Genomic DNA, 24,867 nt, shown 5'->3' with positions numbered 1-24,867 from the left:
GTACATATTTGACTTGCTGATGAAATATAATATCATCCTTCAGATGTTCAAATGGAAATCTCTGTTTAAAATAAATAAACACAGTTGCATGTGGGGTTGCTGTGGCATAATACATTTCATTCTAGGTCAGGTCTTGAATATTAATTCTTTGTTTCAGTTGTAATTCACAATCATATTCCCCACCTATGTACAAAAACAGTATGGTTTCCCTCATACATACAGACTGAATTGTATAATTAACCACCTGCTGTAAAAATCACATCACTTAGGATTACATTAAATACTTATCCATTCCACGGTACAATTCAAATCTGTAAGTTGTTGCCGAGTCTTACGAGTTTACAAAGTCATTTCAAGCTACAAAATTTCCACAATCCTGAGACAAGGCAGAAAAGTAGGTCTAAAAAGTGGGTTTAAACTAATTCTTACAGTACGAAACTAAATTTAGGGCGAGGGTCAGCCTCCTTTAATGTGTGATCCCTAACTTCCTCTGTGCTCCCATTATTGCAGCAAGTATATGAAAGCAAAAACCGTTCATATTAACAAAATGGAGCTGCAATACTGACCCTACAAACTTACCATGCTTTACAGCAATGTGACATTTCTTTACAGAAATAAAGAAAAGAATCTAAAGTGCAAGCACAAATACATACAATTTAAAAGCAGTAAGGGGGAAATACTAAAGGATTGTGATTGAACGTGTTATTTTGTGTGTGTGTGTGTGTGTGTGTATACAGTCTGCAGTGTTTGTGCGATTGCGGCCCGTCATGTGGTGGCAGACATCACCTCAAGGCCCGACACACTCACAATTTCAACCTGCACGGCTTAAACATAAAACATAAAAAAAGTCAATGGAGAGAGGGTTCAAACAGGATAAAAAGTGTACATTTGAAAACCATGATTGCTTCGGAAAATGTCCACTGGAGATCAGCGCTTTGAGTAGCTTCTGATTGTGACAAGATTGTCTATACATTCTCTTTTTTAGCATAAAAATTCTATAGATTCAAGGCTATCGGTTTCCATAAGAAATCTGCATTTTGTTTCTAAGCAGTCAACTCAGCGATAATAGTAATAATATAACAACAATAAAACTTTACACTGTGTAGGAGGAATACAGCACAAAACAACTGCAGTATTATACAAAAGAAAAAAAAAAAATGTGGCTCATTTTTTACCATCAATACAATCTGCAGAGGAGAGAAGATCACAGATCTTTGTCATGGCAGTGAAAATAAAAATCATTCATATACGTATATCAAAAATTCACAAAATGTCCTGCATTTGGAATATTCAAAATACATATCAGAACTCTTCAAAAGCATACATCTTGAGAAGGCTTAGGAGATGTGAAATATTGCTTCACTGAAAGCCATAATGTGGATTCATGTACAGTATGGTCATGAATGTGGTGGGAATGTGAAGCTCACCGACATGATGAACTTATAGAATAATAATAAAAAATAAAATAAAAAAAGTTGCAAATCCTTATGCGATATCCATAAACAAAAGATGAAACCACGAATGCACAGATCCCGAGTACATCTGGCTACACACAGATTCTAACCGAGGTATTCCCTTTAACAATTAGTTGTCCAATAAAAACACACGATGTGAAGCACTGTGCATTTTGAGAAGAGCATAATCTAACTTTCATTTTATATTTTTTTAATGTTTTCTTTTTATTTTGTGTGCTGAAAACTTCAAGAAGATGAAAACAAGCCAATTACTTGTTGGCAAATGATTGAAATGAGCATCAAAAAGTTGATTGTATTTTCAGATCTTCAGAAACAAAAAACGAAGAAGGACAAATTACAAAATTTAGGGGAGAATTGTTTAGTTCTTCTTCCCAGTATCAATCAAGATAACTGTCTTAAAATCAATAATTTAAGGGCTGACAAACAGCTCCACTATTTGCCTGATTTGAGAAAAAGAAATTCTTTTTTTGGAAAGTATTCCTTCATTATAATCAAATTCGAAAAAGCATAGTCCCACCCGGCCAGTGATTATTAACACATTAAAATGGTTACAGGCTGCATGTCAGTGTTCTAAGAAGTAATTAAAATCACATTCAGTGACAACTAATTTTGCGCCAATTAGACCACCATTAGCAAAAACTTGAAAACAAGACATAAACCACAGTTGGATATTTTTCAATTCCAGTTCCCTCAAATTAAATTTGAATCTAACACTGAATAAAAACAGCACACAGTTTCTCTCATGCACGTCTGAAACATAGCATGAAGGTCCAATTTACAGCTTACTAAGGGGCCAATGTTAAATTACTACACCGTTTACCGTCCCCACACACTGGAATAGGAAACAGACTGACTGACTGTTGTGAAAAGTAGAAATGATAAAAAAAATTAGCAGTGTAAGGCAGAAAGGGAAGTAGTATGACTTTGCCTTTAGAATACCCAACAAAGCCACCTAACTTAATGTGCTTTCAGTGGCTACACATTGTGAATCCCCCCCCCCCAAATATCGCCATTACACCACTGACTGAAAAGGACAGTACAAACAAGACGGGTGACGTTAAATCACCCAATGCATTTTTGGTCCACGTTGTGTAATTTCAACAATAAAAAAAAAAAAGACACTTGAATTTAATAACATTGGTGAAGTTGTGAATGAGGAATAACTGGGCAGAGAGAAAATAAAGACATGCGCATAACCCAGTGAGCGTCAAAAATGATGACATCATACAAGTTAAATTTTTCATTTTTGTCACTGAAACCCTGAGCTAAATCAAATATATCATTTTATGTGTCTCCCACACACGATAGGCTCGTAGCAATGATGACTGTCAACTCACGAAGACCTGAGTTCACCTCAAATGTGGCTACTGTAGCTCAACACTTCGAGTACTCACACAATTGTCACTGGTACCCTCAGGTCTTCCTTTTTTAAATGAATAATCCACAATACTGCTCAAAATAACATGAGCCCATGCATTCTGCACTTTCAGTTAAAAAAGGCAGCTACCATTAAAGAGAGAAAATAGATAAAAGTTACAAATAAAAAAAAATAATTAGAAAAGGAGAACAGATTTCACTAAAAATTTGACTTCACTGTTCGGGGCTTTTGTTTTTTTCTTGCTTCCCTCATGTTAGAAACATGCACAGTCAGTACTATGTTGGAGGGAAACGAAAATAAAATCAAAGAAACATTTGCCCCAGGAATTTTTGTAAGTGCCTGCCCTTCAAGTATTCAAGCATTGTATCTGGAACAGCCAGTGTTTGGCATTTTGACGATCCTTGCTATGAAAAAACAAGAAAAAAGAAGAAAAATAAAAGAGGGAATTTACAACAAAATAAACTGTTACAAGGCTGAAAATAACCTCTGACGTTTAATGGACACAATACTAATAAAAAAAGGGTAAGGTAAACTTCTTCATTTTTGTAGTTGTGATTACTGAAATATAGTCCCTTACTGTTCAAACAAGTCACTAACTAACCTCTGCCCCTCTGCCCCCCCTTCCTACACAACACCGTCTCACCAGGAGAGGTGTCTCTTTCCCCCACTACATGTTTAAACCTTTTTAGTTGTGTTTCTTGAGGAGTCCATCTATTGTGCCATGGTCGTTGGGGCTGAAGTCGGGGCAGATACCGTTAGCTGTTTTGGTGGTGGCAGTGCCTTGCAGATTCGGGACAGACAGGCTGGGCTTTGTTTGGTGACGGTGGCAGGGACCGCTGTGGAGGCCTGTGTTTTCTGTGTACAGGTAGTCCTCAGCAAAGTCCGGGTGCTGCTCCAAAAAGCTTCTGAACTTGTCTGTAGAAAGACCACAAGAGGGCGCCAGACACAGAGGTATGAAACAAAGCCTGAAAAAATGCCCAGAGAAAGACTGCACTTAAAATTGAAGTGGCCTGGTTTTTTTAATCTAGTGCTCCACATGAGAGGATGAAAAAGGCCACTTCTACTACTCCTATGACCAAGCAAAGATTAAATCAAATATTCTATACAGAAATATTTATTTATTTTATTCGGTGTCTTACCAAATGTGATCTTCCCTGTGTCTTCTTTGTCGATGGCAGTAAACAGACGCGACACGCTGAGGTGAGTCACTCCTAAAGCAGTCTTCAGGATAACTGCCAACTCCATCTCTGTGATGGCACCGTCCTCCTCTGCCTCAAACATCTGGAGAAGATACAATGGGAAGAAATGCTGATGCCATCTCTCTCTCTTTTTTTTTTTTCTAAACATAACACTGACAGGGTTGTCAGATTAAGAGCCGGTTAAACTGTTAACTGAGAGCCCTTTATCTGAAATAATTGGTGGTATTATATATAATGTAAGCCCTAAGGTCAGAGAACTTGCTCAACTTTAAGGATTAGGAGAAGCAATTCAAGTGAAAACATGAAGACGACTCAAACTCGAGCGGTTTGGTTTCTAAGAAGCCACAGCGACAGATCGGTTGCAATGATAACCCATGAAAGCACACTTCATCTGATGTAATGAAATGCATAACATCTGGGCATGAACATGGGGAAAAGGTGTGTGTTAATGTGTCAGTATGCTACACACTAATGATGGAAAGAGCAATTTAATCACTCTGCAGTGCAAAACACAAGACAACCTACAGTAAGTGGCATTTTAATGTTGCAAATGTCATGCTGATCTTGAGCAAGCACAGAAAACTCTATTCTGCCTGGTGGTTTAGAGAAGTGTAAAATCTGAAATAGAACATACCTTGAAGGCCAATTTCATCGTTTCCAGAGTTCTGGCAGGTCTGCATACGACAGATAAGGCTATCACATATTCTCTTATATCCATGCAGTTATCTTCGTGCTGGAAAAAAAAAAAAAAAAACAGGGAAAACAAGACGTTACGAAAGATGAAGACAGAGGATGTGAACAAGACTACTTATTTATTTATTTCCCACAAGGAGCTGCAGCTGATTGTTGTTTAGGTCATGAACACATTACTGCAATAAAACCTTTATTGTTTGTTTGGGTACTATGCTGCAAATGTATCCCAGAATGAAAAGCAAGGTGCTGTGATTAGTCTCAACAAAAAGCATCTTGTATTCAGTCCAGCTTCCAGGCTTGTCAGTGTTTTTATAGAAGCACTTTGTCAACTCACAACTTGCAGTTAATTCAAGTCCTAAACTGAAGCGGAGATTGCTTACTACATACATACTAAACCTTTAGTTATATATTGCAACTATATTACTGTACTGCAGTTCTATATTTGCAGTGGATGCAAGTATGACAATGTGAGAGTCATCGTGAAGAAAGAGACAACGTTACTAAGTAATGGTCACTGAGGAAGACTACTGAGCTATCGTGGTTGTGAGTGAAAAATCTCCATCGTCTTTACCTCATCGAAAAGAGCGAACATGTCTCGCAGCATGTCTGAAACTGGCACATCAAGGAACTGAGCAAAGTCATCCAGGCCCAGCTTCTGTCCCTCCAGCTTCCTGGCTCTGTTCCCGTACTCCTGCAGAACCTTCTCTGTGTTCTTGGGTTTCAGCCTGGGACAGCAAGGGGAAGACACTTTATCTTAATTAATCACTTGGCCATAATGTCAACAAGGATATTTACAAAAGCTACAATCAAATAAAGACAGAAAGATAGAAAAAAGCAAAAAAATGAAAACAATACAGTGAGTACAGCAGTGAGTGATCTTTTCAAGACTGTAACCTGGAGTTGCATTAACTTCTTTGTTAAGCTGCATTATATTGAATTGTTTTCAGTATTTCATCCATCCTATTTACATTCTTTCCATCCCTGTTTTCTACCACCTCCCCCATTTCCTCTCCTCTACACTGTCCACGGTGCTTGTCACTGCCAAGTGTTGGACCAGGGAGGGAGGAGACAGTCATGCACCTCCTCCAATGTACATTGCCAGTTCTTCTTTTTATGTGCCAGAGAGGAGTTTCACCAGGAAACTGTACCGTGTGGAGATTCACACTATCCCCTTCTAGATCCCCACCTGTGCAGGCACCTGACCAACCAGTCACTAGCTCACTGACAAGGACACAATCCCCAACTGCCTTCCCACCCGTGCACATGACCAGTTGCGTTTGTTGGAATGCAAAACCATGCCGAAATGCCACTGCCAGAAACTAAATCCGGGTCCCAGCTGCGTTAGGTGAGTATTTTGCCCCTGTTTCACCTTTTTGCCCCTTCTTTGGCTCTCTTTGGTGGGAGCATTGCATTGGAAGGTTTAAGTGACTCACCCCAGTCTCCTGACGAGCTTGGCATACTCCAGCAGACAGGTGTCGACTGGCAGTCTCAGCTGGCCTTCTGCCATGGCCAGCTGGCAGTCTTCAAATGAATAGTCTGTGATGGGTACCCCTAGGGCTCTGAGGAGAGCACAGAGGAGACAATGACAGGACATCAGTATGTGCAAATCAATACGAAAATTGATTAAGGCTCAGTAGGTAGCAGCCAATAGACTTTTTTGTCCATCTGCAGAACTTAAGTTTCCCATTCTAGGGTTAAAATGGTGAAGAGGAGTATGGGAGTGTATGAGAACATAGGTAGTAACTGTAACCTGAGCACTGCCTGGGAGAGTCTATATGAACTCCATATGAATCAACATTGGATAGTATATAATGTGAATAATAAATCAGGAGTCAGACTCAAAGCAGGATGACAGTAATGAACTGACATATGATTAATACTCAAAAAAAAAAATGTTTATGAAAAGAGTTTGGGAAACCTTGGCTAAATAACAGAATCTGACTTTGTTGATGAAACCGCAAACACCAGTCTTCCCTTGCTTGTTGCTCTATGTAAAAGCGGCATTAAACAATCTATGCAAGAGATGAACTCTCTCAATTACTGTGACAGAAAACAAACGTAAGGTATGTTGCGTTGGGTGGTTTTATGTGAATAACATAAATGAGGTATTAAGTAATAACTCAGTTCTGCTTTTTGTATATTCAGAGGATGAACTGCAACATATCATATGAGCAATAAATTTGAACTCACTTAGCCATGACACGTCTCACATTGATAGCAAAGAGAGCAGGGTTCCTTTTCTCCTCCTCTGATGGTGTGTAGATAGGAAGGAACTGCAGAGAGAGAGGCAAAGATGATTAATTAGGCAAAAGTTAGAGAGATTTTTTCATATATATGTATGCATGGAAATATTAATTAAAGTATGTGTATATGTATTTACAAGTATATATATTACATTTATTGAGGACAACTATTTTTTTCCCTTGCATGAAATTAAGAATACTTAAAACACAGAAGGGGGAACAATTATGAGTCCGTACTGTTGAGATAAAAAGATAAGGATAGGGAGCCTCTTTTTATATTGCACACATGTTTTGGGAAAAACTGGAGTAAGTGCTGTAAATACTGCAGTATGCAGTATGTGTAGAGAACACTTACCTCAATCACAAACTCGTTGTGTAACTGGCAGAGTGTCAGCCACAAGATTTCAAACCTGAATAATAACAGGACATCATCAGTAAATCCCATTTTTTACACTTTAGTTTGAACAGTTTACAGTTGAACAGCTTAATTATTCATTTTATAAGCAAAACTTACAGGTCATAATTTATATTACTTTTCTCTTTATATGCACCATGCTCAATTTAGAGCATCAGAGCAAAGGGTATAAATACGTATGTAAATGTGGTAATACTATCAAACGTACTATGACCCATTAGGAAGGAAATGTCTCTTACACATACTTGATATGAACATGCTTGAGTTTGTGTATATCTTTTGGACCTTTAGTTAGAAAATCATTTTATAATTCTGTTCAGCTGAGCTTGGAAGTGTACTGCATGCAGAGACCCAGCGTAATGATGGAAGCTAAACCAAAACAGGACATAGTATTCTGAGGAAACTACAGAGACTGATAACAAGGACAGTCTTTTTCCTCCAGCCATAACTAATCTGCTTCCAGTCTATTTGAGATCTCATTGTGGAGATTCTGGTTCAGACCACAATGTTCATTTCCAAAATAGTACCCTCCACTTGAGAGGTAGAATGTAATCAATGACCTTTACTATGATACATGATAGTGAGTGTAATTTAAGAACCATTCATTGTGCTCTGGTTACAAACAAATCTAATACATAAAAATAAAAATATTATTATTATTATTATTATTCTTCTTCATGAGAAGAGTGGAGATAGGCACTATCACTATCACACACTAGCCTACAGAAATGTATTCGTAGATTTATTTATAGACTGTATTGTCATAATAATTATCTTCCTGTACAGTGTGGTTGATGACGTGCCCCTGCATGCTGAATGAGTGAATTATTTATTTATAATATCAAGTTTCAATATTTGCATATTTGAGCTTACATAGGGTTTTTTTTTTTAACAGAATGAATTTTACTTTAAAAAATATACAGAATACAAATATGTGTTCAACTGTAACTTAACAGCAAGTACAAAATAAACCTTATACAAAATGAAGAAATTGTGTACTTACGCTCCAGGCCCTTGCCACGTCCATGTGATTGTGTCCTATAAAAAGTACATGAAGTCAAGACATTATTAGAAATACAAAATAATAAAAAACAGTTGTTCTTGCCCTTAATATGAGAACAGGTGTTTAAATGTGTGAGTTATTTTAAATACAAATGTGGTACACATGGGTAAGCACACAGGTCTCCTAAACAGAAACATACTTGTGTTAAAGGAGTAATGTGGAATTCCTGGCCACATGATCCAAAACAATAGGGGGTAGCATTTCACCTCCTCCACCCTTAAAGCCGTGACACTGACTGCTTACAACTGGACATGTGTAATAAACCTTGCAATATCCTCCAACATTGACAGTTAACTTTCCAAACTCTCATACCGGTTTATTTATCCACAGTAACTTGGAACCCACTTACTATCATTACAGCAGTATGAACCCAAAATAAACAGACTTTGCTGTGATTTGATTGCAACAAAAGGATGAAAAGAATGGAAAAATAACTACGTGATGATGGAAATTTGTAAAATGATACTGTCAGGTTGGGAAGCAAGAGTGACGCTAAATCTGCTTTTCAATCTCAAAAGTTTAAAAAAATAAACTCTGGGCTCTACTCCATCTCGTCTGTAAACATCTCATCTCTGACTACAGATGTTTATTCCTCAAGAAAGTCTGCCTTTTTTGTCTCTCTCTAGTGCTCCCACAGCCTCAGTAGCCTGGGGACCCCGACGCTAGCAGCTGTCTGTCGGCAAGCTATCGCCTCTCTTCGTAAAAAAAGGGACTAAAGGCAACAGCTAATAGTTTCTAACTGGTTAGCTTTCTAATTTCAGTAGATACATCACAATACATTGTCCATCCATCCATCCATCCATCAAACATATAAACCATAATAGAAATACAAACTAGATGAAATAAATGTAAAATACAATATAAACATTTAAAAATGTCATAGCTGTTACCTCTTCAGATTCTGTAGATAATGTTTTTAACTTAAAACGAAAACCTGTGTTTGCAAAAACTATTGCAAAAAATGGAGTTACTAAAGAGCATGTAACATAGTAACATTCACTTTAGTAACAATTGTGATTTCTGCAACTGACCTCAAATATTGCGTAACATCTAAGCACTACCTCAGCCAGTAGAAGATGGTACGGGTTTGCTGGATTCATAAGATCCTCAAACAATCCCTTCTCACAGTGTCCTCAGTTGAAGTTGGCTTTCCACAGCCTCACTAACAAGCCTGGGCAATGCATTGGACTTGCCTTCTGAATCATATCACGATTAGCCAGATTCCCAGTCAGGCTATCAGAAAGTTGCTGTGCATGCTTCACTGAATTCTTCTCCTAACCAGACTGAAACAACTTCAACTAAATCAGCCTCTAGGGCCTGCCAGTAGGTGTCTACTGAATGAAGAGTCCATTGTTCTACACTGAATGTAGTGGTGAAGGAAGCTGACAAACTCCTGTAGGCTAGCACAAAGTTGCTTAAACTTGAAACTCAAGCTTCTCAATTAAAGCTTTACCTTTATATAATTATTGCCAAAGGCTATTTGTGAAGTACAAATTAAATAAACAGATGCAAATGATTGATATTCATAAATAAAACAAAATAATACAGTCACTCAGAAATGCTACTGTGGCCACGGGTCCTATATGCCTGTGGCATGTTGTATCTACATAACTACCATACTCGACCTGATTACCAAGCCTTTAAACAGACTACAGACCCACATGATATCTGTGGACCTCTGGAGTGTGAGCAGCCACAGTCTATCAGTGAACAAAGCACCATGCAGACAGATATAGTGTGACTTCTGATGGCACTGATTGTGCTTTTCTGGATTAAATAAATAATAAATATCAAGGCATTTATCTTTGGTTTTAAATTTAGGTTCAGCTCATTTACCAACAGACACTGTTTTAATCCCATCACCCGACAGTAGGGCGCAAAACCTTTTGTACCATTCCCCACATGTAAACTATGAAAAGCCATTCATGGATGGCCCTTATGCAGTCATTGTTGCTGACATTATGGAAGGTGCATCCAAACTGTATGGAAACTTGGTTTTATGTCCAGGTCCTGAAAATGTCGGCATGGACTGATACGGCAGGGGTTCTTAGAATCTCTCAGTGAAATTAGTTTGGCAAATTGTTGATCAACCATTAATCATTATTACCCCTAGCTGCCACCACCAGCTGCCCATATTTAACCAACATCGTGTCTCCCCCCCTCTCTATGACCATTGACTTTTCACTCTGCCAGCAAGTAAGGGCACTAGGTATGCAAAACTACAAAATATGACCACGACACAAAGTGTTCTCACAGTACTGTATGAGATTCTGCTGAGTTTGCAAAATGCTTCTGTATTACTCAGAACATTTTCTCCTTCATGGATACTATATATATCTGCAATATCTTTCTTCCCACCATGTGACCGGCAAGATCTTTACCTACCCACTGAGTGAGACAGATGCCAAGCAGGCTACAGGGCATGCATAATATACATACAGGCACACACACAATAAAGCCCATTCAAATTGATCATAGAACTAAGAACACTAACATTTTACCAATGCATGTCCATATAATTGAATCACCAACCACTGTCACTATTAGGTTTTGATTTTATATTTTCCTTAACATGGATCTCATTTATGTTGATATAGTTGGGTTCCTGCTACATACCCTAATAATTTGTATGATAGGCTACTATCTGCTAAATGAAAGTAAGACCGGACAAAAGAGCATTGTTGGTGGGGATCAGCGTGCAGATGTTGGGTCACTGACTAGTATCTATGAAAACCATTGTTATAACAATTATTTTTGTAATTTGTCACAAAGTTAACTTGTAAATAAGGAGACAGGTGTTGAGTCTCTCCCACTCCATCTACCACCTGTTTGAATACAAAGTTTCAATACCAAACAATTATATAATTGCTAACATTAAGCTGTGCTTTAAGCAATCTTACCAGTTTATTAGGGTAACGAATCACCACAGGCTGCACTGGTACAGCTGGAATGAAGGCCCCTGCAAGAGTGAACAAGACATAAAAGATGAATTTCAAATTTGACACATCTGCATAAACCATACATTGGTAAGCAAAAGCACACAAATTGGAATATGAATTGCCCATTTGATAAAGTGCATCCGATAATTACATTTTACTGTCAGCCAAAAACATTGTAACAAATTCAGAAATATAAATGCACTTATTTGCATAAATCTGCCAAATTAAGTCCATCAGCAAGAGATACAGCAAATTATGCAACCCTATTATTACCCATTTATCGTTTGTATATCAGAGGTGTTTATCTTTCAGCATCAGGTTAAACTTAGATTGAAACATTCATGTCATAATTAAAACCTTAGGAATGCCAACAAGGATTTTAGCTGTTATTTCTCAACAATTAAAATCAAACAACATACTTAAGGCTAAAGCGGGCATTATTTTAATGTGTATTTTTATTTAAATAATAAGTCATTATGCCCACCAGGTTGAGTATGAAATATCAGTGCATGCAATGAGTAAACAGCTGGCAGCGTGACTCCAGAGGAGGGAAAAGAGAGGAAAGCTAAATAAGAGAAAAAACGATGATGGAAAAGCTTTACCTGGCTTAAAGGTGATTAGGCATGATCTATTGGTGCATGTTCCCTCTGGAAAAATCATGATCTGTAGGAAAGTAGGAATGATTCACATATAAAAAAAAATTTTAAAAAGCATTTTAAGAACGTGTCATTTATGTATTGTGCGCTTGCATTATGTTGCAAGTTGTTGTAAGTCAGATGCACACTTAGTTAACAATGTTTTCTGCAACACACTAGTAAAATGTCCATTTGTCTGTAGCTTTTTCCATTTCAGGGATGTCCATACATCACTCATGCTATCAGAGAAACATGGTTACGGTTGTAACCTTATAGGTCTTTTGTGCAGATAAAATGTTTGCATTTGATTTTAAATTGGCTTGGTTAAATAAAAACTAGTCAGTGTATCAAAGTTTTAAAACGTTCAAGATGGTAATATTGTTGTCCTTTTGTTCAGCAGAAAGTCGTACAAACATTCAAATAAAGTGTATTAATATTGTAATCAGATGCTGTTGTGTGTACATGTGCCCACAAACACATGCAAGTTATACATGTTTTTTTTGTAGGGTTGCACAAAAATCTCCATTCCTTTACCTGAGGCCATTCCCCTCCAGAGTGGGCTCTGCGTTTGATCTCCTCCACAGTTTTCTTTCTGGAGTCCTGGTCTGACCGTGATACAAACACTGGTCTGATGTACTTAATCAAAGCTAGAAGCAAAAGCAGGGAAAGAGTAGAGAAAATACAAATAAATACGGAGACTTTTTTTCCTTTCTTTTGACAGCCAAGCAGCTAAAACGTCTCTGCATGATCTTTATCTACTGGTACGGGTACTCTGACTAAGACCTTTTCCCTTGGTTCCCTCAGGCTGGTTATAGAGACATCTTATTTGCCTCAAACAATAAATATTTTCAATGAACATTATGATCTGAATTTTAAAGCAATTCATTCAGTAGCATAAACACATTACTGTGCTGCCTAAGAAAAGTTGGCCACGCTCTAATGGTGTCCTTAAACGAAGCACTTAAATCGTGTTCACTCCACAACAGCGCTGCACAGTGCTGAAGAAGTAGAAAGTAGAAGTACATGTGTTAAAAAGCGTCAACATTGTCTTATTTAGATGATGTATGTTCTGTTTTTAACACATGGTCATGTGTTCCTCACATAAGTTAGATGAGTCTCACATAATGATTACAAATGCAAGATTGTAATTACAGGCTAGGAATAAGGTAGTTCCAGCTGCAACGCTGACAATCCGGTCAAGGTTTCAGAGGCCAGTGGGGTGATTAGGCCAGAATGGGCTCATCTGAAGCTGCTGGCTAAGCTGATTATGATTAACTATTAAGAATTTAAAACTGAAATCCATAAATTTATACATACAGTCGCCCTCTAATGCAAAAATTGTTGACCATCAATAGATTAAATCCACATAGATTGCTATTAGTTAAATGTGCTTATGTAAACTCAGCTGTACTGTGGGGCTAGATGATATCTCAATGTAATTTCTTTTTTGTACATTTTTGTATTTTTCTGAAATAGACAAGAGACAATTTTTACAACAAAACACAGCTGCAACAACCTGATTTCTAAGTCAGACTGTTTGAAATAACCATGTACCCATAATAGTCCACTCACCACTACACTATAATACAACTTTATTTTTTCCTCTAGAGCAATGTGACAACCTGTTAAAGGTTTTGTCACTGGAGTAACACAATCTGTTAATTTCACCTCCCATAGCATAGACACTTGATTGTGTAAGAACATAAACACCTTATTAGGGATCAGACAAGCAGAGTAATGCAATGGACAAAAAGTTAGCACATTGTGAAAAGAGAACTAAATGACATTGCAACAATATGCAAGGCATGGATTGTTGATGTCTCTTGGATCTGAGACCTGTTAAGCATAGCTGAACTACAAAGGCAAAAATGGCAAGGAAATGAAACCTGTGATCAGACAAAGGCTTAGGTTTGCAGGGGTTTTATAGATACTGGAAGCATTTTCTTCTACATCCCATCTTTATCAATACAATCTAAAATTAAAAAGAGCAGTGTTCCTGGTAGCCCTGAGACTGTCAGAAAGAAAGAGTCACAACAAGTTAAGGAAAGTGATGATAAAATAAGATGAAGAAAGACAAGAGTGAGTCCATGAAAAGAAGAAATTGATTCTAACTGTGAGCTGTCTGCCGACAGGAAGGGATTAGGGCTCTAGCTAGTACCCTGAGAGACACTCTACACACGTCACTGTGGCTGATCAGCTCTTAATGCTTATTCTGGATTCCACTTGCTTGGCCAGACATTGGTGCCTGGTTCCTGCAAGGCCAACAGGACAACTCAAACTAAAGTTGGAACCGATATTAGTGGATAACCTTTTAACATTTTCAGGACAGCTCAGTGTACACGGTCCGGGCACACCAAAAATAAACTGTAACAAAAGTGGTATCCAGTGTTTATGCTCCTTTGCTTGCTTCAAAACATCATCTGAGCTGACTGCATGTTGCTGACAATAATGACAATATGCAAGTGTGTCCTACAAGTACAGCTAGAGTAAATGGAAAGTTTAACTCAGCCTGGAGGTAACAAAGAGGCTAATTACTGACTTAATAGGCAGAGCAGGAGGAGGAGAGAGTAGGGCTAAAATAACTCATCACAGCCTTTTACTGTATATCCTGCTGCCAAGCACATAAGAACAAATACCTAAACTGGCAACAAGAAAGGTAACTGAACTTGTAAGCTAGTTAATAGGATCTGATGTTACACTGGTGTGTGTACTGACTGCAACTGAGCAAGGCCTACTTGGCCTTTGCACATGGCCTTAGGTGGTGCATAGACAATAGCTCCAGTTAGCTATCTTGGTTCTGCTGCTTGGTGGGATCCATCACTGGCAGTGGTAATAACACAACAACCAAAAAACTAAATACCATCTTCTCTGACATGAATAAATAGATTAGTAGGAACTAAGTGAGAGATGCAGGTTAAAACAGGTTCAGGCAAGATTTCAGTCTCCATGCTCTCCACCTTAGTGACATAATAAAACTATTTTTTTTCTGGTTCAGGTTCAGAATTGAAGCAGTATTTTAAGAATGCTGTGAGTTACTATTAATTATTTTCCTGTATCAGTCTCAGTGTGATCATTTATCTGGAGAGGAACATTAGCAATGGGTGGTTTTTTGACTTTAAAAGTGTCATCAGGACTATATCACAACATTGCAAAACTGAAGATAAAAGAATCTAAACGTTTCACAGAATTAACTTGCTGAGTCAGAGCTGACAAATCAAAAGGTCTTAGAAAATAACTTCTGCTTCCACTACAGCAAGGAGTGAGTATTTTTGTGTGTGTGTGTGTGTGTGTGTGTGTGTGTGTATACACATTTCCTTGTCTGCTACTGCTGAAGAAATTAGCCGTATTTGGCTTCAACTCGAGTAAAAGAATTCTGCAAAGTAGATTGGGCAATCCCCTTTACTGATACAGCAGCAAATTCAGAGGAACTGTTGTGACCTGCCCTTTACAAAGTGGCTTTGCCTGCCTCAGAGCACATCATAACACAAGGTGCTTACTGTATATACTTAACCTTCCCTGGAGAAGCCTGGGTAAAAACTGAGTCTATGCATCGACATTCTGTACTTTGGTCAAATAGATTCTTGCTGTCAGATGCTGTCATGATGAATCAAGACCACTTTTTTTTTTAGACTGGAGTCTTTTAGGCTTTAAGTATTCTCTCCCTCAAAATATAGGTCATAGTCATAGAGGTAACAATGACAGCAATATATCATTGTATGTGTTACTTACTGCCCCAGAGAGGTATATCCTTGCTCTCTGCCTTCATGACAATTGAAGCCATTGTCATCGTGACTGGGATGGCATCAAAGTACGAAGAGTGGGGTGCCAGGGTGAGGATGGGTGCTTCTGCAGGCAATGCCCTTCGCCCTTTCACAGTCATCCAATGGAAACCTCCCGCAAACCACATGACCCGCATGATGATCTTCAGAATTATGTCCACCAATCTGGAAACAATAACATGCATTAGTGAGGGGTGCTTTTCATTTAAACTGTGGATGGGGATGAAATGTCCTACATTGGATAATATGATGGATGCACAGGTGCACATGTGGGATTGCTAACCTCACAGTGTGAACTGAAAAAAACCTTGAATTTGACTAAATATTGTTGAGTGGTTTGCATGCTCAAGCCCAACAGGACACAATGTTATCTGGTATCCTAAACTATTAATACTCATATCCATATATTGGTTGTTGGTTGCTAACCACTTGTGTTTTTGTTTTTTTCTTGATTTCTTCTCTCACCAACTTACCCACACATTTAAATTACAAGCATCATCTATGCTCCCACGTCTCCTATAAAAATTATTATTCACATGCATGTTCATTAACCTTTCAGGTGGTATTTTAAGTGTTCAAGAACAGGAGACCTGTAGCTGCTGTGGGAGTTTCTTTGACTATTACACAATCAGGAAGTACGGAAAACAAGACTGAGACAGGGGACGCAAAAACTGAATTATCAAAGCCTAAGAATGACTCAATAAAATGAGATATCTAACACCACATTGTGTTTACTTTTTTCCCTAAAACTGAGAAACTGATTGTTAATGATGATCTAATTTTTGAGCTATGCGATTCTCTATTCATACTGAAAGCATTATTGTTTTTTATGGCTATCTGCCCATAGCATTTTATCATTGTCAGTGTCGAGTACATTACACTACATTACATTACATTAATTAAGAATTATAATTCAGAAACACACACATATATATGCAAAGCAAAGCACCCACCTCCTCCAGAGGCACTGGGGTTCAACGGTGGTCTCTGAGCACCCTACTGAGGCCAAGAAGGCAAAAGGCCAAGCCAGCAGCATCATGAATGCAGCTATGAGTAGACGGATGGGGAACAGTGTGAATGTCATTATGGCAATCTGTAAGAGATTAAGGAAAAGAGAAAGGGAAAAGGGTTAAAAAAACAAATCCAACAACACACATTTTTTCATCAAGAGCATAGAGAACAAGAACGTAGTCGATCCTATCTATAAAAAGACACATTAAAGGAAGCCACATCAGAAACAAAGTACACAGTGCATGCAGTTTACAGTCCGACATGTAATAAAGCTAAGAGGGGCTTTTTCCCTTATGGACCCGTCCTACGCAGCCCAGAGGACAGCAGGCCTTTAGCATGTCTCTGATCACAGTGGTTAGCTGCAGCTCGGCAACACCAAACACCAGAGATCCTACAGGAAATGTTATGTGTACGAGACAATAGCCACATACATACATAAACGTTATCATATCAACGTTACATATAGCATATATTCTTCATTCTTGAAGGCTCTGATAAAACCTGGCACTTCATTGTTTGGGGCCAATGGTGATGGTTTACAGATTGTTATGACTCCCTGATAGCAGCGCTTATCTTCTGTCAATATTTGTCTTGATAGCAACCACTACTGGGGCGCATGAGGTCTATCTTATCCAGAGAGAGTTTTAATCTGACAGTGTAGTCAATTTAAATCAATCAATTTAAAGCTTGCTTGTTAAACTACTGATAAACAATAAGCAGCAGAACCTTTTGGAGACTAGTTGGACAGTACTTAGTCTTACAGGAACAACTGTTACACATGTTCTTCTTTTCCAAAAACAGATACACTGAGAATTAACCATGTCTACACTATGATGGTATAATCTACATTTAGAGATGTCTTTTGTTGGGTTTAGGGTGGGGCGGTTTCAGAATGACATTACTAATCTTACAACTGTTACTGCAGTGGCACACCACCCCACTTTTTGTCCAATTTCATAGTCCTCCTAACTGGTTACTTTCCCAAGATCCTCTTAAGATACATGAATTAATTATACACATCCACCACACATAGTTCTCATTTTATACAAATATCAAGTATACAGCTTTGCACAAGAAAGAACAAACAACTGTGTACTAAGTACCAGTACTTTTTTTCTATAATAAAACAGGCCTTGCTGGGAATGCTTTAGATCCACTGTATAATGCATTTGTTAAAAGATTTATTCAGACTCAAAGCATGAGAATGCATGAATGTCACTTAGAATTAAAATAAAGGCAATGCTACAAAAGCAGAGGGGTTATTTAGGAGTTAGAGTGAACTCAGGTACTACTAAATTCATGCCATAAGGCTTGTCACGTTCTTAAAAATAAACGAGAAAGCAAAATAACCACACACACACACACAGCAGCACACCACACACACAGGGCACACAGACCACACAGCACGTGATCACAGGCGATACGTCCAGAAAAGGGGATTTGAGCCCGATTATATTCATAATAGGTTCGAGTACACACTGTAGCTGCCAAGGAAAAATAAACTTGGGCTTCTTGATATCAAAATCACAGGCTAGCTAATCAAGGTGTAGTCATTTGTAGTGGAAACCAACAATTTCAGTAAATTGTGAACCAGATGTTACCGGTCTGTTATTATCGCCACACTGATGATGAAGACCCTGCAACCACTCTGCATTTGCTAACAATGGTTAGGAGAGTGGGTCCTGTGTGTGAATGCAGGCCGTTTCAATGGCAGTTTCACACTGACCTCAAAGCCGCCTACATGTGTATTCTTTTTTTTCTGAATCAAACCAAGGCTTCTTAAGCTATTGCTTTTCAAGGCCTGTGGCCCATCATGTAGCTGCTAGCCAATTATCGTACCTTCTTTCCATCTATGAACAAACACGCAACCATGGTCATAAACCAGGCTATCAGTCTGATTTTATTGACTTTCCTTGACTCAATCCACACTGTAAAGGAAGCTGTGCCAAATAAAATAAAAATCTGACAGAGAGCTTAAACTGTAACGTTTGTAGTGCTAGTTAAGATCTGTGTACAAGCTTCCTGTTTTCAAAATGTACATCTTTCACTCTTACCAGGCTGAACAATTTCCTCATTTGACTGTGTTTAAGGTCAGAGAGAGACTGCAGCAGTGTTCAGTTTCTCAAGCTCATTGGTACGCTTGTTATGAGTAGCTACTAGGCATATAAAACAGAATGGATATTTCAATAATTAATTAGTGGATAGAATGATTATATTTTGTGGGCTTGCAAGAGTTAAGATAAAAAAAAAAAAAGGTGTACATCCACGAGTTTAAAAGGCTTACAAGATCATACAGGAAACCAAAAAAGGTGAGTTTATAGTAGAGACCTTTAAGGCTTTACTTTAACCACACACTCAGGTCTCAATGGCAAGCAATACTGCGAGTCAGTTATTGACACAATAACAGGGATTATTGAATCTTTTCCATCCTGGGCATTAAATCTGGCAGACTGCACCTTAGAATTCTGTCTGATAAATATGTATGTCTACTCTTGTGAGGAACACATCAGTTGCCCACTTTCGCTGCCAATCCACAGAAATACTGATCTATGGAGTGTGGGAATAAGCTATTGACTCACTGCTGCTTTGCCAGGATCAAAACAGATTTAGGTCTTTGTGGGGTTCCCCAATAAATCACACAAGGAATGTAAATTAGGCTTGTCAAAGCTATACTGGGAATTAAATTAACTTTAACATTACCAGCTTGCCCTCTGACACCTTACCAACGTTTAGGTTTTAAAACTAGATTAGGACTGGAATGTCTGATGATACACTTACATCAGTAACAGAAACACAGCGAGATTTTCTCACATTATGTCTACGCCAATCAACTCTGTTAATCAATTAATTAGCTCACCAAGGTGAAAAACTGCAAGAACATCTTTATATGGATTGAAAGGTCAGGCTACTGAATTACAGTATGGCTTACTAATTAGTATCTGCAAGTATCCACGGTGGCTCCAAGATTTACAGACAACCCCCGATGTCACAGAAACAACTAAAAGTCACATGTTAGCAAAGAAGTGAAAGGTCTCCACTTCCTCTCAGTGTTATGGTCTACTGCAGAGGCTCCTGCACTGTGAACAACAATGCCAATTTGGCATGTTACAAATAGGATTGTCTTTAATTCAGCAACAGCCGATTAGTTTTCAGGCCTTTAGTCTACACTTGCAGGCAGTACCGTAGCCTAACACCAAGAATACTCTTGTGGCATGCATTAATCCCACAAACTGTATCTGTGCCTGTAACAATGTGTTACCCTTCTCAGTGGGCACTGTGAAGGGAAATAAAAATATAGCTCAAAATTATTTTCTTATGAAAAGATATTATTTGGAGACAACTTTATCCGTCTTTGGCAAACCACTGCAACAACAAAAACAACACAACACAACAATAACACCCTAAAACCTATTCATAGGTTTCATTACAGTAACTGTAACTAGTCACGAGAACCAATACTTTGGTACCAAGTCAATACCAAAGGTTATTTCTACAGCACCGCAGGTACCAAGGATGCAGTTCTGCCGGCGCAGTATCTACACCTACAAATACTGTAGTCGGCCGTTAAATGCCACAGGAAGAAGAACGTGCTGTGGGAGGGGCTGAGCTGCTGGTCACAGGTGGGACAGAAAGCCATAGAGAGGCTCACACTCGCCACACCACTGCAAGTGCAACAAAAAGCAAATCAAATAATTTATGAATTAATCGACAAGATCGAAAAAGATTACACACAGAGTTTGTTAGGCTATTCCATAGCCTACTTTATTTATTCTTTATTTAGTATAAAATATGTCTGCCAGGTAAACCAACTGGTAGATTTTGCACATTCCTGCACAGCTTTTCGTTTTGCTCTAGTAGTCTCCAGAGGTTCGGATGAGACTGCAGCCTGCTGTTGCTGTGGATGCAAAAGACCAGCGCAACATGCTGGAAGCAGTTCTTCTCACAACTAGGCAACTCAACTCCATCACTTCAGGACCTACTCTTGGGTCGGCATTTAGTGTTTGCAAGAAACAAGTTTTAAGCACATATCCTCTCTGACTGCTTTAATGTACAGTTACAACACATGTATGCTTACAAAAATGGAATGGCTGTTGGCAAGGACATGACAATGAAATACCACTGTAGGGAAACGTGGGGGAGTCGTGTGTAATATTTGGCCATTATATTTGAAACAGCTGTCTACATTTTAATGTGCATATATATTCACAAAGTGTGGCGAACAAGCTTTTAAAGCAATAGATAGTAATAGGTCTAAATGAATAAGCTAAGCTTAACGCTCCATTAATAATGTCCCCGACTTTATTATGTTAGCCCTTTAGGAGAAAGCCTCAAACCTACACATTCCCTTGGTTTTGGTCCACGTGACAGTCTACTTTGTTTCCCCTCAGTCTCTGTCAAATGGGCCGGGAGGAAAGACATTTCTGTGATCCTCCCTAGGTCACTATTCTTATTTGTAACAAAATACTTAAACCCACTATGCCAGAGCAGCACCATTCATAAAAATGAGGCCCTCCCATTCGACTTAACTCTGATAGCTGATAGCTCTGTCCCAATTCCACACCAATAATACTTTACAGTATACCACATGTACTAATCTTTATGGTAGCCGTGTTGGTGGTCAATACATGAAAAAATTTATGTGCCGTACTGTTTTGTACTTTTTGTAATAGAAAAAAATACAAGATACACGCTGCTGGAAAAGGGTCAAAAGAAAAATATCTGGCTATATATATTTATATATGTTTGTGTTATTTTATAAATGTGTATTTCATTGAACACACTCACTTCTGTAACTATTTAAGCTATTCAGAGAGATCATATGAGGTGAACTACAAAGGCCCCGCATCTGTCTCCAAATTTATAAGCAGCCCTAGTTTGAGAGAACGAGACAACGCAGTGCCTACACATACACATGATGAGTGGAGGTTACTTGCATCTGTGCAGAATGCCACATGTTCCAATATTTTTCATCATACCTGCAATATCAATCAGATAAAGACACATTTCAAAGGACTGCCTTGTAATGTCCCTGCAGGCTGCATCCCCAATGATACATTTCCTTAGTGTTTGGGCAATGAAGCTCAAGTATATTTAACCAGTGGCTAGAAGTAGCCTGCAAGTTAACACCTTTAGCAGTGAAGCCTGGAAGCTCTAAATCTGATTATCAACAGCAATGAGGGAGAGCTGGGCTGCATATCTGTTCTGTGCTGCAAAATATATTGTCATATTGAATCAATCCACTCATTTATTTTAAACGAGATTGGCAAACACCTGGTAACTTAAACAGCAACAGGAAGGAAGGAGGGAGGGGGATCTAAGTTATAGACAGGGGGGGGAAATGAACATGACTGTCAGTTCTCCATCACATTCCCCACCCTCCACATCCACACGTGTTGGTTGCTGGTGGAGTGGGACGCACCGCGGTAAGCAACAAAGCGTGAAGAAAATGCAAGGGAAGCTAGCAAACAGCGCCCTGTTCAATAAATGCCACATTCAACTGCTCCCGCAAAAACGTGACATTTTGACAAAAGCTACCCGACAACAACGTTTCTAATGGCTGTGATAACAGTTAAAGAGCAACAAGCTAGGCCCACCCTGAACAGGCGGCCATGCTCCAATAGCTGTATTTCATTTTAGTGGCTTGTTTAGCAGATTCCTGGGTGAGAAGGGTTGGTTTTCACGTTTTATATATTAAACGTATGAAATGCGTGCAGTTGCTACAGTTTAACAACCATTTAAAATAAAAAATAAAAAAAAGACTCTCAGCCCTTCACAGCAGCATTAAAAGGAAGGCAGCAAGCCAACCAGGACCGAGGAAGAAAGCAACATGTATGTAGCTAACGTTACTGTTAGCCTGATAGCTAACCCTAGCTCAGCTGACTAACGTTACATGCAATGAGGACAAAACTGCCAAGTTAAATGATGGTGGGTGACAGCGTCTCCAATGTGTCGCACTACGGTCTCAATGCTCTCCTTAACTACCAAACAGCGCGTTCACGAGTGTCTGTAAGAGTAAATCATTCGCATACAAACATTAATTTACCTTTGCCTTTTCCAGAGGGGTGAATTTCAAGACGTGCACAAAAGGGTTTCTGAACGGAGGAGCTTGGTCCATCTTCTTTCCATCTCCTTCCACCGCACATTGCCTGTTACTCGGCAACCTCATTCTTACGAGGAGGGACGTTAGTCGAGGCTGCAGCTATGTTCTTAATATTCAAAACAGAAAAACTGGTTTCTGCCTGAAAGGAAGACTCCTCGCGAAAAACGCAGTCCCCCTTATCTGTCTTGCACGGTGGCTAATTGAGGTGGCAGTGCAGGGTTATTACTGTTATCTTTCTTTCCCGGACAGCATGGAGGGATAATGGTTAGCTCAAGGATTAGCTGGGGATATTTGAAGTCGCCGATATCTTTCTGGCTACAGTGCGCAGGACGACTACCTCCACACCGTGTTTCCCCCCCAACCAGACCGCTGCTAGCTCTGGATGCTAACAGAGCCACGATTCCTCTGCTGAGGCAGGGCGCATGCGCAGGGCACATCCTTCGTTTCCACACCAGTGTTTAGCACGATGTGATGCTGCCTTCATAACCCTCCAAAGCATCGTAATTTCTAAAACAGCACAGATTTGCAGTGTTTGGTCTTCTGTGAGCCGAGGGCAGCAACTCCTGTACAAAATAGGCTTACGTAAACCTATACAATATCCTTACTGTCAAATATTTTGAAACTTATGTGAGTTTTTTTTTTTTTTTAATAAATAAAAATGTCTTAGTGGTGTAACCATTAACTGGACTAGGAATTATTGCAGTGCTGTGTTGTGTTATAGAGAAAAGATGTCCCACCCATAGTCTGACAGGACACTACAAATACATACATTATAAATAAATGAATAAAATAATAATAACAAAAATCTACTTATGGTTGCTGATTGTTGTCATGTTTACCATTACTTGCACACGCTGAATTGTACACAGTTTAAATGGAAAGGGAGTGAAAGGGTTAATACAGGTAAATATACATGAATACAATTTGTATTCCCAACATATACTTGGAATTTTTTGATTCTCTGTTTGAATTTCCCCACATCGTTGAGCATACTTATGAGGGACACTCAGCTCAGGTCATTAAGGGCCCAATTCCTCCTTCAGAAATTGAAAACAGGAACTAACCATTGCTACAACTTAAGTGTGTGTATGCGCAAAAGCACAGTAAATACTGGCATCTATATTAAGAGACACACAGCTGTAGATACAGTTACACCTCACCACCTCTTTGTGCAACCAGCTAAAAATGGTGTGGGTTGGAACTATGTTTAATTATCTCATTCCATCTCTGGATAAGATCTAGTTATCAATTGACCAATGTGTCTGATCTATCTATCTCTAGCTATCTAAACACTCTGGTGACTAAGGCTGCTAATGAGGGGGCAGCATCACCAGCTTTGCTTCGAACAAAAGGAAAGGTTATACCTATTATTAGCAGATTAGAATTGGTGTTCAGCTCTTCATGTAGCAGAAGAGTGGGAGTAATAAAAGTTGGTGTTTATTATTGGACGGCTCAGTGAAAATGTACTATAAAGTGGATTGTATGGTTCATAAGAGCTGTACCTGCCCTTAGTGTGTGTGTGCGTGCAGGCGCACATGTATGTGTACACATAAGTAATCGAGTGGGTGTAATGCTCTGAGTGCAGTCAATGGTTCTGAAAAATGACTCACAACAGCCAGATATGACATTACATCATAAATACTATATTTATAGATTGTATATATTTGTAGATGGTTTAAATGTCATCATTGCATGTGGGAAACTATAAATTGGATTCTGCAAGTGAACAGCCTATATGATTTTAGTCACCAATTGTAATATATATATATATATATATATATAAGGATATCAGTAGTTCCCAAAGTACAAATGTTTTGCAAATTATTTTGAATAAATACAAATGCACTTTAATTGAATTGATGTAGGGATTTTTTTTTTTAATTGCTAATTGAAACCCATAACAATATAAAAAATAAATGTCCAAATGTGAGGGCATT

At 38.7% G+C, this 24,867-nt stretch overlaps 1 protein-coding gene across 1 annotated transcript; it reads right to left on the bottom strand.

Annotated features, from left to right (window-relative positions):
* Positions 1-6: 6 nt before the first annotated feature.
* On the bottom strand, positions 7-23,355 carry LOC118336334 (lysophosphatidylcholine acyltransferase 1). The gene is made up of 14 exons (XM_035672960.1): positions 22,874-23,355; positions 16,773-16,912; positions 15,770-15,984; positions 12,575-12,687; positions 12,008-12,068; positions 11,367-11,425; positions 8,407-8,441; positions 7,344-7,398; positions 6,936-7,018; positions 6,179-6,304; positions 5,317-5,470; positions 4,687-4,785; positions 3,993-4,134; positions 7-3,768 (listed from the first exon to the last, which is right to left on the bottom strand). Exons 1-14 carry the CDS (start codon positions 22,994-22,996, stop codon positions 3,539-3,541), a joined length of 1,635 nt encoding a protein of 544 aa, XP_035528853.1. The 5' UTR covers positions 22,997-23,355; the 3' UTR covers positions 7-3,538.
* Positions 23,356-24,867: the final 1,512 nt, after the last annotated feature.

This window comes from Morone saxatilis, unplaced genomic scaffold (genome assembly GCF_004916995.1).
Source record: "Morone saxatilis isolate NCDOM2014 unplaced genomic scaffold, NCSU_SB_2.0 Contig24, whole genome shotgun sequence".
Lineage (NCBI taxonomy): Eukaryota > Metazoa > Chordata > Actinopteri > Moronidae > Morone > Morone saxatilis.
The sequence above is the reverse complement of the archived record's forward strand: the minus strand, read 5'-3'. Positions and strand labels throughout refer to the sequence as shown.